Genomic DNA, 13341 nt, shown 5'->3' on the forward strand with positions numbered 1-13341 from the left:
AAATGTCCTTGAATGCAATCAATGTCTCACGTTTCTTTGAATGTCTCATAGTGTATTGTTTTGGATCAAATGTGAATCGAGCCACAATACGTCTTCTCGCTAATCACTCACCTCTCGTTCCCTCTCGATTTCTCACGAACACCACGGCGCGCGCATCTTGAGTACTTGCCGCATACAGTGTTTACCATTCTCGCGAACGCCTGAAGACCCCCACGCTATGGGGGTAGGCAACCTGTGCCAGGATGTGATATGACGGCCACTGATAAAGCTCGGCAAGGAAACTCGGGAGTCCTAATAAAAGGGTCTGGTACATCCTGAAGTCAGGAAGCACGTCTTCTAACTTGCCAGGAAATATTGCCAATATATGGCTCTTGTTGGACATGTGGCAGAAACGCATTCGTACTTCTGTGAAGTATAGGACGGCCCATCTTCTGAGCCGCCGTTTTCGCGAGGGAATATGAGTCGTCGTAATTGCAAACGTCGAACGGTGTGCGCAGTGATCTAGAATATGCGGCCGCCCTACACTGTTTTCTGAACTAATTGTTCTTAAAATAGCCCGCATTGGTCCATTTTTATTCCATGTGCGTAATATTTCTTTGCAAACATTGTTCTATATTCTTTCGCTAATATATTTGCTGTACAATAATGCAGGCCTGTTATTGCTTGGATGAAGCTCGCGGTTGGGCTCACAATACCGCCGCTATGCAGAAGGCTCTGGACGCTTCGCGCATGAAATGCAAGCCACGATGTCTTCTTTTAGTCAACCCTGGTAACCCGTCAAGTGAGTACAACTTTGCCTGACAAGACCAGTCTACCGCGGGACCAATAAGTGCCAGCCTCTCAAGGAGCACTGTAACATACAAGGACAAGGCAGTTTTCGATTACTAATTTCTGGTTAGTCAACGGAGTGCTACACACATATTAAGAGACGCAAACTAGTCATGTTTATCGTGCACTGAAACGACGAATGCTAAAATATACCGTTGAATTTATGATCAGAGAAGACGCCTCAATATGATTCCATTCTGCCCAGCATAAGAAGTGATGCCGTACTCGTGAAACTTTGCAAAATCCGCCAATTACAAATTAAAATGAGACAAATTTACAAATAAGAGATTTAACCATCTGGCTCTGTTCAAACAGATGTGAAATCATGCCAGTTAGAATAGGCACTAGCGACACCTTCCATACCTTCACATTTGTTTTTCAGTATCTAGTTATTACTTCAATGTACACATGTTTATGTCTATGTATATGGTAGGGGTAATATGCAGGTAAAGTTTGAAGTACGTCGGTAAATCAGAAACTAAGTGAAAATGTTGAAGTACCGTTTTTTACCTGTTTGTGAGCATTTCATGCACCGCCGCCAAAGTACCAAAGTAGCACTTTACATCGACATGTGTAGAGAATTTCGTTATACAGTGATGTATACCGAAAGTTTCAAACATTTTGATTAATTAAACACCTTCCAGAACATACTCATTCAAGCTTTTGAGAGTTTCGCTAGCTAGGCAGCATGACTGCACACGCGCACTGTCTTGTAAGTTAAAGCTATTGAAACTTGTCAGAATTGAAGTTGTTGGTTTTATGCGGCCCGCTAAATCGTCGCACCAGCTGTCACTCACTTCATGTTCTTGCATCTTATTTATGCGTAGTTTCGCGCATGTTGAACTGTTACTAGTTGCCTCATGCATAACTGATGTTGTCTGGGTGCGACGTTTTCACCCTGCCTCGTTTGTAAAGGGTGCTGTGTTTTACCGGAATGATACCTAGCAAGTGCGTCTTTAACAGCTTTATTCCTTTCGCCTGAGGGCATCTTGCATATTGTGGTTTTTGAGAAAATGTGTTGAGTACATAAGTAGTTCAGGATTACAATTACTAATAATTGATAGATATGGTATTTTTGCTCCATTTTCGATGAAAAGTTCGCGTCCCGTTTGGGAAGTCATCACACCTCGATGCTGTTTGTGCAGACGTACGACGCCGAGTGATTCGTCGGTTTCACAACGTAGTTCCTTTTTGCATGTGAATTCTGTGCTCAACTGAATTCTTCCGTATTATGCTTACGGCGCAACAGACTAAATCCCACCTTGCCGCCAGCGCCCACGTATTTGACTGGCACTGCTCTGCCTTTAAGTATATCATGAGGCATCTCTCTCTAGAAACACTAAAAAAAAGTACTGATCAGTTGGTTAGACTTTAGCCTTGTATGTTTCCAAGCAGCTCCCGTGGAATGCAACCATCCTCAATACATGCACCTTAGTGCAACTAGGTTTGCGACAAGTGCATCACTTCGTGAATTGACGAACTATTAACGCGAAATGAAATGTTCTTTGTGGTGAGTCACTAACTTCAAAAAATGATTTACTCGACGTTAGCTCACTACGCTCTTGTTTTATCCTCAATGAAGCACTGTTGCCTTGTTCCCGCTTCGCTAACGAATACTAAAAAAAACGTTTACATTTTCTATGTATGCAGAGTCCCGACTGTATGATCGGCCGCGCGTATTTCTGTCAACGTTGACGCTAGAAAAACATAATAGAACCAGCGCCCACCTGTGAGCCGGCTTAGAAGATTGGCAACCACACACGTTGGCGGCACTGCAGCTTGTAATACTCTATCGAACGTTCAGAGCAGCGATCGTGCTCTCTGCCAGCCTTTGTCCGTCATAGCTGATACGCGCCGCGAATTCACGTGGTAAGGACGACACGGTATATTTAAATGGCTGAGTGCTGGCTGGGGCCAGGATAATTCTATTCGATCTTAAAACTGTTATTTGCAACCATTTCCAACATGATCTTGCGACACGCGCGTGGCAAATGTTGCGCACCTAACTGTAGCGCGCACGACACAGTCCGAGTAGTCACAGTATGGCGTTAGCGCTCGTTTAGATACCTTGTTTGTTTCAATAGCTATCAAAACAAGAAAAGAAAAAGCTGCCGTCACTGAAATTGTATAAGCCTCCGTTTAGAAATTATATGCTGTACGCGAATTTACACGGAGCTAGTGAACCAACGCCAATGACTAGGGCCCAAACATGGTCAATCCGCCCGTCCAAAAGGCGGATGGTGTCGCAAAACTCGCTGCACGCTCAACCAGCACGAGCGGATCGGACGCACACTCCTATTGGGCGACGCGGCCTGTTGACAGCTGGCAAACGTTCGGCGGAGCAAAGGTATTCAAGGTTTGCAACTACCTTTGACAGCGTACAGCGCCTCCTTTATGTAGAGGAGGCGCTGCAGCAGACGACACAGGCATATTTTTGAAGATGTGATTTCAAGTTTCTGCGTCACGGTGAAAATGCAACTCTAGGCTGCCACATTCTGTTGTGCAGCCGCATGTGTTGCATTGGAACCGTCATGCTTCTTCGAAACACCGCACAGTCATCTTATCAGCGCCACCTTTTACACGTGCATTGCAATCGCATCATGTCGCAACTTGTGACGTATTCTCGGACGATTGCTTTCAGTGCGCGCTGCCTTGACTGGTTGAGTAAAACCTCTCGAATTATCCAACGTGCTGCGTTCTACGTCACGCGAAAGTGATAGTATCGCCGGAAGCAATTCGTCCGAAATCCCCGTGCTCGGCGCGATGGGTTAGTTTCTGTAGTGCTAGCGACAGCTTGCAAGAATACGGAACACAAGCACAGATGTCGCGTAATTCATCTGCGTAGGTCGCCAAGACACACATCTTTACCACTGATCATGCGTGTGAGGCTCCGAGTAGAGCTTGCTGATATGCTTCCATTTGCTCGCTCATGCTATTTTTTTTCACTCTGCCTTCTTAAAGAGAGTGCTTAAAGCACTTGGATGCATAAAATGTCTTTTGTAAATATATAATGCCACCGAAAATGAGGCAACAAACATGAATATTAGAGATTTAATAATTGCTGCATGTAAACTTTTCAAACAAAATATAACCTTAAGTGATGTGCACAGCGATGAATGATGTTCTCACTGTGTGCAAAAAGGTTGTGAATAAGTGGTTAACTTCATGCAGCAAGCAATTGAAGATTAAGCAATGAGTGTACAATTAATTAGGACTGGCATAAAATCAATATGAATGTATAGCGATGAGCTCATGCAGACATACTCATGAGATGTTTCCAAGGGGAGTATCTATTTGAAAGCAAATAACTTATATTGCTGATAAGAGAACTTATTTTGAGTGAAATCAAACAATTGCATTCTTTTTTTTTTGCTAGCCTAGGTGGCCAATTTGTTGCCACCTTACTGCTTAGATATACCTAGTCTAACCTTTCAACAATGTACAAAACATTACTAAAGTGCACAAGATTAGGCCGTACCAGGACAGGCATGCTCCCTCTCTGACCCATGACAGCAAACAAGGATGATTGACTTGAGACTGTTTGATACTGTCAGCATCAAACATATGTGTCCTATTTTGAGTGCTCTACATATAAAAAATAAGCTCACACAGGATGCATATGATACATGAACTATTGTACTCCTACTCAGGCTTGTACTACTCAGGCTTTTTGAGTTAGCTGGGCATGGGCTGCATGTTGTTTGTGTATTTCTGCAATAACAACTTAGCGACCTGATGCACAGTCATATTTTAGGAAAATTAAAAGTGCTTAGCGTAACATAAACTGCTGGCCATTACCTGTATTTATTTGAAAGCAAACCGAGAATATCAAGTGACTTACCTTAGCAGTGAGTTCAGTGACCTCTTGTCGTGTGAAAAGGTTGATGTACTTAGTAGTTTTGTCTTTGTCTTTCTTAATTAGTAGCTGCTTCAACTTGCACATGACAGTGAAATGAAGGCTCATATGGCAGAAGACAGGGCCACAGAGAAAGTGAGGAAACATTCATTGCCATGTTTTATTTGCATAACAAATCAGCGAATCGTTCCTTAGGTTCAGTTTCGTGATAATACACAAGGTGTTCTGCGTAAAACTAAAAGATTGTTGTGCTTTGTTATCTATTCACTATTCGGCTAGCCAAATGAATGATGGCCCCATTAGCAATGTGAGAGCACAGAAATTTGCAGTCAACAGGCTGCAGTGACTCAGCCTCTGTGCCAAATGTAAAACTGTTGCAGAAGAAAGCACGCACAGTGGTGAATTGGGTATGCATTCACAACTTCTATTCCAATCCCCCCCCCCCCCCCCATCACAAGCAATCTTTCATTCCTTGGCGCATTGCTCGCCATTGTACAGACTTTGTTGTAGCGCTGTGTGCGCGCAGTAATATAACTTGGCAAATCAAAGCTGTGGTTATTCAATCAATCAATCAATCAATCAATCAATCAATCAGTAAATCAATCAATCCAAAAACATTATTCCACACACAAATATGTTCTTTTGTGGAAGACGAGGGCTCGAAAAAATGTGGATCTATCCACTTGAGAAGCTTCGAGCCTTGGTTTACATGGCATACAGTGAGAGCGTGGAAATACAAAAAATGTGTGTACATGTTGAACAATGATAATTCCCTAAGGCATTCGTGACAATAAATTCATCGATGCTTTATGCAATTATAACACTGCAAAAAAATAATACGGAAATCTGGAATAAAATTGTACATAATATATAGCTTTCATACAAAAGAAATGGATCAATCTTTCCTAACAAAAAATGCCTTGATTGCATGGTTCCCAGTTGTTTCTAATTTCATTCCGTATTGATGAAGTTCGTTTAACAGCTTTGGAAGCGTGTGACGAAGCATTTCTTTTGTTAACATAAGGCGTGTAAAGGGCATTTTCCAGGTATCATCATTGCGTGACTTATAAGACCTTGTGAGTGGTGTCAACTCTGAAAGTGTACGTAGAAGACCGTCTGAATCATATTTATATTTTCTGGCTAGATTTAGAGGGTACAATTTACGCACAGTTATAATATGTATTTTATATATAGAGGTTTTGTGTGTGCAGTGTTTTCAATGCATGCAATGTGACGAAGTGCTTTCTTTTGTAATATAAGCAAGTGGTTTAGGTTCGTTAACGTGGTTGTGCCCCACACCAGACAGCAATAATTTAAATGTAAAAAACGTAGTGCGTTATAAATATGAAGTTTGACAGCTGTTGGTAAGTGCAACTTGAATTTCGCCAGAATTCCTACTGCCTTTGCAATCTGCGTAGCAACGTGGTTAACATGGATGTCTCAAGACATGTGCTTTTGGAAAACTATACCAAGTTACTTTACTCAGTCAACAATTTCTATGAATTCTCTAAGGTCAGATTCAAAGTGGGTGTTGCAGGTGACTGTCGAGGTGTGAAGATAATAGCTTTTGTTTTATCTATGTGAATTTCAAGGGAATTTATTATGCTCCAGTTGTGTCGATCTCGTAGAGCCTCATTAATATTACTTTGAAGAGTTTCATAATGATGAGTGCGAAGAAAAGTTGTTGTGTCATTTGCATAAGTTATGTACTCTGCGCCGTGGTTACCTTGTGTAATGGCATTTATATAGAAATTAAATAGAAGCGGTCCAAGTATGCTCCCTTGGCGGACACCTGAGGTAACTGCTTTGCACGTAGATAAATTTCTATGAATGCAAACACATTGCATTCCATGTTGCAAGTAGGATGTTATAAGCGTGAGCGGTGTGCCTCTAATTCCATATAATTCAAGTGTAGCCTGTTTTGTGCGCACAGGTTCGCCCAATAAAAATTAGTTTTGTCGTTCACCGTATTGCTACTGTGTTATTCAGCGTCACCACCACGTGACAATATGATGTCAAGAACGTGCTTTACTGGCCTGATTTGGATGTTGTCGGTATCACACGTTAAGCTGGTCTTAAGAAATTTGTACACGTTATTTATTTCACTCTCAGTTGTGGGATTCATATAGTAGAATTTCTCGAGATCCCATTTACTGCCTCCGGAGAATGAGAGCTAGTGACTACATTTATGAAGTAGTGATCAAATTTTTTCCCTCATTCAGCTTCTTGTTTAAGTTGATTGTTCAGCGTTATTTCACCAACCTCTGCATTTTTTGGTACCAGATTAAGTAGCTCATTAATTTTCCTCCACATTAAGTCCAATTTCTGTTTTCTCCCGATATCGAAGTAACTGTAGAGATAGTTTCGCTTTGTATTCCGTAATAAGGCATTAGTTTTGTTTCTGTGTGTCCGAAATATGTCCTAGTCATCAGTGTTACGCGCTTGGAGGAAGCTGTTAAAAAGCTTACTTTCTTTTTAATCACGTTAAGGCATTCCTTATTTATCCAAGGCTTGCGCGCTTTTTTACTTTTCTTGTGTACGATATATGGAAATGACTTCATGTACGCATGAAGAAATAGGCGCGAGAATTCGTCATATGCAGCGTCAGGGGTGTGAGACATGTATACGGCATCCCATGTTATTTTTATAAGGGGAATGCGAAAGTTCTGTATTATGTATGTATTTTCGCAAATATCTTGAATTTCCTTGGTTTGTGGAAGTGTCGTACGGTCTCTATTAAGCACTTTTGCCAACAAAAACATAAATAGGTGGTCACTAATGCTTGATGCCAATACATCACCAATAACTTTGTGCTCTGGTAGGTTTGTTATAAAAAGGTCAATTGTTGTATTTGTTGTCTTTGTCACTCGTGTAAAATCTCTAATTACATTAGTAGAACAGTATGAAGGTAGCATTGTCTGTAACTTCTGTTGAGCATTTGAGTAATTCAGCATGTCGATGTTAAAATCACCCCCCAGTATTAGTACCAGGTCGTTTTCACTTGCATAATTCAATAAACCTTCCAATGACACAACGAATGTATGCACAATTCGATCTGGAGGGCGGCACATTACAGCTACAATATATTTCTGTGATGGAATAGCAGCATACTCTGCATCATGTGTTATAAATGAAATTCAAAAAGTAGGTTACAAGTAATGCACTTCTTGATATTCAGAACACACCTCCACCACGTTTATCTTGACGGTTTAGAAGAAAAGTCTGATAATTATCAATCTGTATGACATCGCAGTCCGAATTAAACCGCGTTTGGGTCAGCATAATTATGTCAATTTTAAAGCAAAATTGGTCCAAGACGTTTAGCAAGCCCTGTTTATGGTAGGCAGATCTGATGTTTAGGTGGAAGCACGTTAGTCCAATATCGTTCTCGGAAGCTGCAAGACTGTTAACGTGTTCGGGTTGCTATGCCATGATGCATAGGAGTGACGTTCGAAAGCGTGGCGCCATTCACTTAAACTATTAAATATTCTTCAACTATTCACTATTCACTAAACTATTCTCCTAAACTGTTCACTATTCACTTAAACTATTCACTTAAACTTAAGCTGCCAAGTTGAGTACACTGAAAGCAACTTTGCGTGCGGGTTAGATAATATGATGCTACTAACCTGACCTATGGGTCAGGTTAGTATTATCAGCCGCTTTCTTTATTAGTGGTTCACTGTTACGCCTGGACTATATGGTGCCACTGGACAATGCTCTATTCCTGCAGGCACGCTGGAACAGCTCGGCTATTCCCAAATATCCCTTTACATCGCCCTTAAATTAAGGTGGCGTAGATTTGCTGTGAGAATCTGTTTATAAGCATAATTGCCGAGCATTCAAAAAACCGTTTACTATGTAAGGGTAGATGCTCAGTTTTGCATGTGTGTCATTCTATATTCATAGTGCGAGGCCCCCCATCATCGAATGACTGGAAGGATACAACACAAACGCTCATGTTCTGACCATGCAGTCACAATGCACGTAGTTTTCTGTGGTTTTTAGCTATAAACATGTGAAGCAATCTGTAAATTCAAAACTGTAGTAAGTAAACTGAGACACCATGAAACGCAACATAACACTAAGGTGTAGACATTATTTTGTGACATGACCTCTTTCTGGTGCAGGTCAAATATATATATATATATATATTGCCACGACCAACTTGGTGACATTTAAGTTGCGCGCCCTTTGCATTGGGCACCGTGCACGCCGTACAGTGGTGGTGTTCAGCAACCATAGGCAGCGATCTTCGTGGCACGGGCAGCCAGTTGGACTCGGCTCGCATGCGCCACGCGCACGAGGTGTCACGCGAGGCGAAGAGGAAGACGGTTCGAGCCCAGTTGGAGAACGCGACTGCCGCGGATATTCTTCACGACCGCAGTGACTTTTACTAGTGGGCACAAGTTCGCCTTTAATAAATATCGTTCTTTTACTAACATCGTTACATTTCTGGTGGAGGTGCGGGGTATGAGTCGAAGCCCCACGAACGAAAGTCAGCGTAGCCCCGACAACCTGCGAGTCCATCCCGTGGAACTGACACCTGTACACCAGCGGACCAGCCGCCGTCTTCGAGGCGACTCGCCTGAATTCGGCCCTCTTCTCTTCGTGCCAAGAGAAACTCCCACAACGAACGCCGCCACAATGACTACCCAGGTAACACCGGCACAGCTAGTCGTAAGCCAACCTCGCAAGCCGCCAACATTCCATGGTGACTCGTTCGAAGACGTGGAAGATTGGTTGGAGCTGTTCGAGAGAGTGGCGAGCTTTAATGAATGGAATGAGAGACAGAAGCTCCGTAACGTATATTTCTCTTTGGAAGACTTCGCAAAAACGTGGTATGAAAACCACGAACCCTCTTTGACCTCTTGGGAGGAATTTCGACGACAACTGCTAGCAACGTACGCCAGCACGGATCGTAAAGAAAAGGCGGAAATCGCACTTCAAGCCAGGAACCAGCTCACAAACGAGAACGTGGCGATGTACATCGAGGACATGTCCCGCCTGTTCAAGCGGGCTGATCCCACCATGAGTGAAGATAAGAAGCTACGCCATCTCATGCGTGGAGTAAAGCAGGAACTCTTCGCAGTTCTCGTTCGCAACCCACCGCGCACGGTCGCCGAGTTCAGGTGTGAAGCAACGACCATCGAAAAGACCCTGGAACAGCGGGCTCGGCAATACAACCGTGAGGCAAACTGCGCACCTGTCCATGTCTTCCCTGGAGGCCTGCCAAACGACCTGGAAGCCCTGCGGGAGCTTGTCCGGTCAGTGATCAGGGAAGAGCTCAACAAGTTGCAGATACCCCAGGCTCCAGCTGCACTATCTATAGTCGACGTTGTCCGGGACGAACTCAGGAACATCATACGGGATCCAGAGCGTGAGCCACAGCCGACGCGGCGCACCCCAACGTACGCCGACGTACTCAGGCAACCCGCGGTGCACAGTAGTGGAGCAGTTGCGACGACCGTTCCCTACCCGCCTACAGTACGCAGTGCACCTCGTCTACTGGAACCACCGGCTGCCTATCAGCCTTTAGTACGTAGTGCACCTCATTTTGCGGAACAAAGGCCCCGGAAAAGTGACGTCTGGCGTGACCACGAGCGCAGGCCTCTGTGTTTCCACTGCGGAGAAGCGGGTCACCTGTATAGGTTCTGCCCGTACCGTCAAGTTGGGTTAAGGGGTTTTCCCTTAAGCGCACCATGCCCCCGAAACGGTGAACGGCCAGCGGAGATCGAAGAATACTTGTCGACGCGCCAAAGCCCCGTGACTCCTCGCCAACGTCAACCACGATCACCGTCGCCCATGCGCTACCGATCGCCTAGCCCACGCGCGTCTCCAAGATTGCCTAGGCGTCGTTCACCAAGCCCACACCAGGAAAACTGAAGCAAGCGACCTGTGGAGGTGAGGCCGCTGATAACCAGAGTTACGAAGATCCTCCAACGCGATTCCAGTGCGGTGACGAGATAATTCCAGTCTACAGGTGCAGGAACGAAACGATTACGTCAGATTTGCCGTTGATAATAGACGGATGCGAGCTGAATGCCTTAGTCGACACCGGCGCTGATTATTCGGTAGTAAGCTTCAAGATGGCGAAGCACCTTAAAAAAAGTTGTGACGAAGTGGACTGGTCCGCAGATACGCACGGCAGGCGGTCATCTTATTACGCCCCTTGGACGATGCACCGCAAGACTTACGATAAAAGGCTTTACTTACGTTTCTGACTTTATTGTACTGCCAGAATGTTCACGGGAACTTATATTGGGAATGGATTTTCTACAAGCTAACGGCGCCATAATTAACCTACGTAGGTCCAGTGTATCTTTCTCCACAAAACAAGCTATACCTGTGGAAGAATCCGAGGAGCGACGTCTCGCCGCACTGCGCGTCGTTGACGATGACGTAACTGTGCCGCCACGCTGCAGTATAATGGTTCTTGTGGAAAATGAAAGATTTTCCGACCGCGAAGGCATAGCGGATGGAAACATAGAGCTCCTTTTCAACAAAGGTATTTGCGTGGCTCGGGGCCTTGTTCAGTTAAGCGATGGCCGTGCACATGTCGCACTTACAAATTTCGGTAATGAATTCCAACACATCGCACAAGGAACAGCTATTGCCTATTTCCGCGAGTTCTGTGCAGCGACCGAATTATGCAGCCTAACTACGTCAACTGCCCTTCCAGGAACCTGCAGTGTCGACAGATCAATTACCGTCAACCCGAGACTCCCGGAAGCCCAAAAGAAACAGATATATGCCCTGATAAAGGATTTTTCTGACTGCTTCTCCACGTCCTCGAAGGTACGGCGCACGTCTGTTGCGAAGCACAGAATCATTACAGAGGACGCCGCAAGACCAGTATGCCAGCACCCGTATCGAGTTTCACCAAAAGAAAGGGAGATCATCAAGAAGCAAGTAGAGGAGATGCTTTCAGATGACGTTATTCAGCCTTCCAGCAGTCCATGGGCGTCTCCGGTAGTGCTCGTTAAGAAAAAGGATAACACACTTCGATTCTGCGTCGACTACCGTAAACTGAACAGCGTAACCAAGCGGGATGTGTACCCCCTTCCGCGTATCGACGATACGTTAGATCGGCTCCGATGTGCAAAGTTTTTCTCCTCCCTGGATCTCAAGAGTGGATATTGGCAAATAGAGGTGGATGAACGGGACCGTGAAAAGACAGCATTCGTAACCCCTGATGGCCTCTACGAATTTAAAGCACTTCCATTCGGCCTCTGTTCCGCGCCCGCAACTTTCCAGCGAATGATGGACTCTGTGCTTGCAGGATTGAAATGGCAGTCATGCTTAGTGTATTTGGATGATGTGGTCGTATTTTCCACCACATTTGACCAACATCTCGAGCGCCTGCGACTAGTATTAGAAGCTATTCGCGCAGCAGACTTGACAATTAAGCCGGAAAAATGTCAATTCGGCTTCGATGAACTTCGGTTTCTCGGACACGTTATCAGTGCTGCAGGCGTTCGTCCAGATCCCGAAAAGACAGCAGCTGTTGCGAGGTTCCCGACACCCACAGACAAAAAGTCAGTGCGACGTTTCCTGGGTTTATGCGCATACTACAGAAGATTTGTGGAAAACTTCTCAAACATTGCTGAGCCCCTTACAATACTGACAAGAGAAGATCAACCTTTCATGTGGAAAAGCGAACAACAAGACGCATTTGACGAGTTAAGGAAACGCCTGCAAGCTTCTCCAATCCTTGCCCATTTTGATGAGACAGCCGACACTGAAGTTCATACCGATGCGAGTAACGTCGGCCTCGGTGCCATACTAGTGCAGTGGAATAACGGCCAGGAGAAAGTAATTGCTTATGCCAGCCGTAAGCTCTCGAAAGCAGAGGCAAACTACTCCGCAACCGAGAAAGAATGCCTTGCAGTCGTTTGGGCAATATGTAAATTTCGGCCCTACCTCTATGGTAGACCATTCAGAGCGGTCAGCGATCACCATTCGCTTTGCTGGCTGGCGAATCTCAAGGATCCATCCGGACGACTAGCAAGATGGAGCCTTAGGCTTCAAGAGTATGACATTACGGTCGTATACCGATCCGGGAGGAAACACAGCGATGCCGACTGCTTGTCCCGCGCACCCGTCGAGACAACTGTGTCATAAGAAGAGGATTTCCCGTTCCTTGGCATTGTTGACGCGTCACAAATTGCTCAACAACAACGAGATGACCCGGAATTGCTTCCCCTTATACAGCGCCTGGAGGGACTCGACGTTCAACTCCCGCGTATTTTCTCTAGGGGGCTATCTTCGTTCTGTCTGCGAGGCAGTGTCCTCTACAAGAGAAACTTCGAGAACAGCGAGACAAAGTTTTTACTTGTCGTACCCACATCTATGCGAGACGAAATTTTGCATGCATGTCACGATGAGCCGACGTCTGGACACATGGGCGTGAGCCGTACAGTCGCCAGGATTCGTCTGAAATACTACTGGCCCAAGTTATTAGCATCCGTGCAGCACTACGTCAAGACTTGTCGCGAGTGTCAAAGGCGCAAGACTCCATCCGTAAAACCGGCCGGCCTCCTCCAGCCAATAGAGCCACCAAAAGCCCCATTCCAACAAGTCGGTATGGACCTCCTTGGACCCTTCCCAACATCATCTTTAGGCAAAAAGTGGATAGTTGTGGCCACGGACTATCT

The 13341-nt window shown here is 44.9% G+C and overlaps 1 protein-coding gene across 2 annotated transcripts in view; it reads left to right on the forward strand.

The window, feature by feature from the left end:
* The window catches only part of LOC126524141 (alanine aminotransferase 2-like), a 101289-nt gene that overhangs the window by 1394 nt on the left and 86554 nt on the right, over window positions 1–13341 (forward strand). For both annotated transcript variants that reach the window (XM_055067309.1, XM_055067310.1), the window contains exon 2: window positions 652–781. In XM_055067309.1, coding sequence (XP_054923284.1) covers window positions 652–781 — 130 coding nt within the window. The remainder of the gene's footprint in view (window positions 1–651; window positions 782–13341) is intronic.

Source organism: Dermacentor andersoni, chromosome 3 (genome assembly GCF_023375885.2).
Source record: "Dermacentor andersoni chromosome 3, qqDerAnde1_hic_scaffold, whole genome shotgun sequence".
NCBI lineage: Eukaryota > Metazoa > Arthropoda > Arachnida > Ixodida > Ixodidae > Dermacentor > Dermacentor andersoni.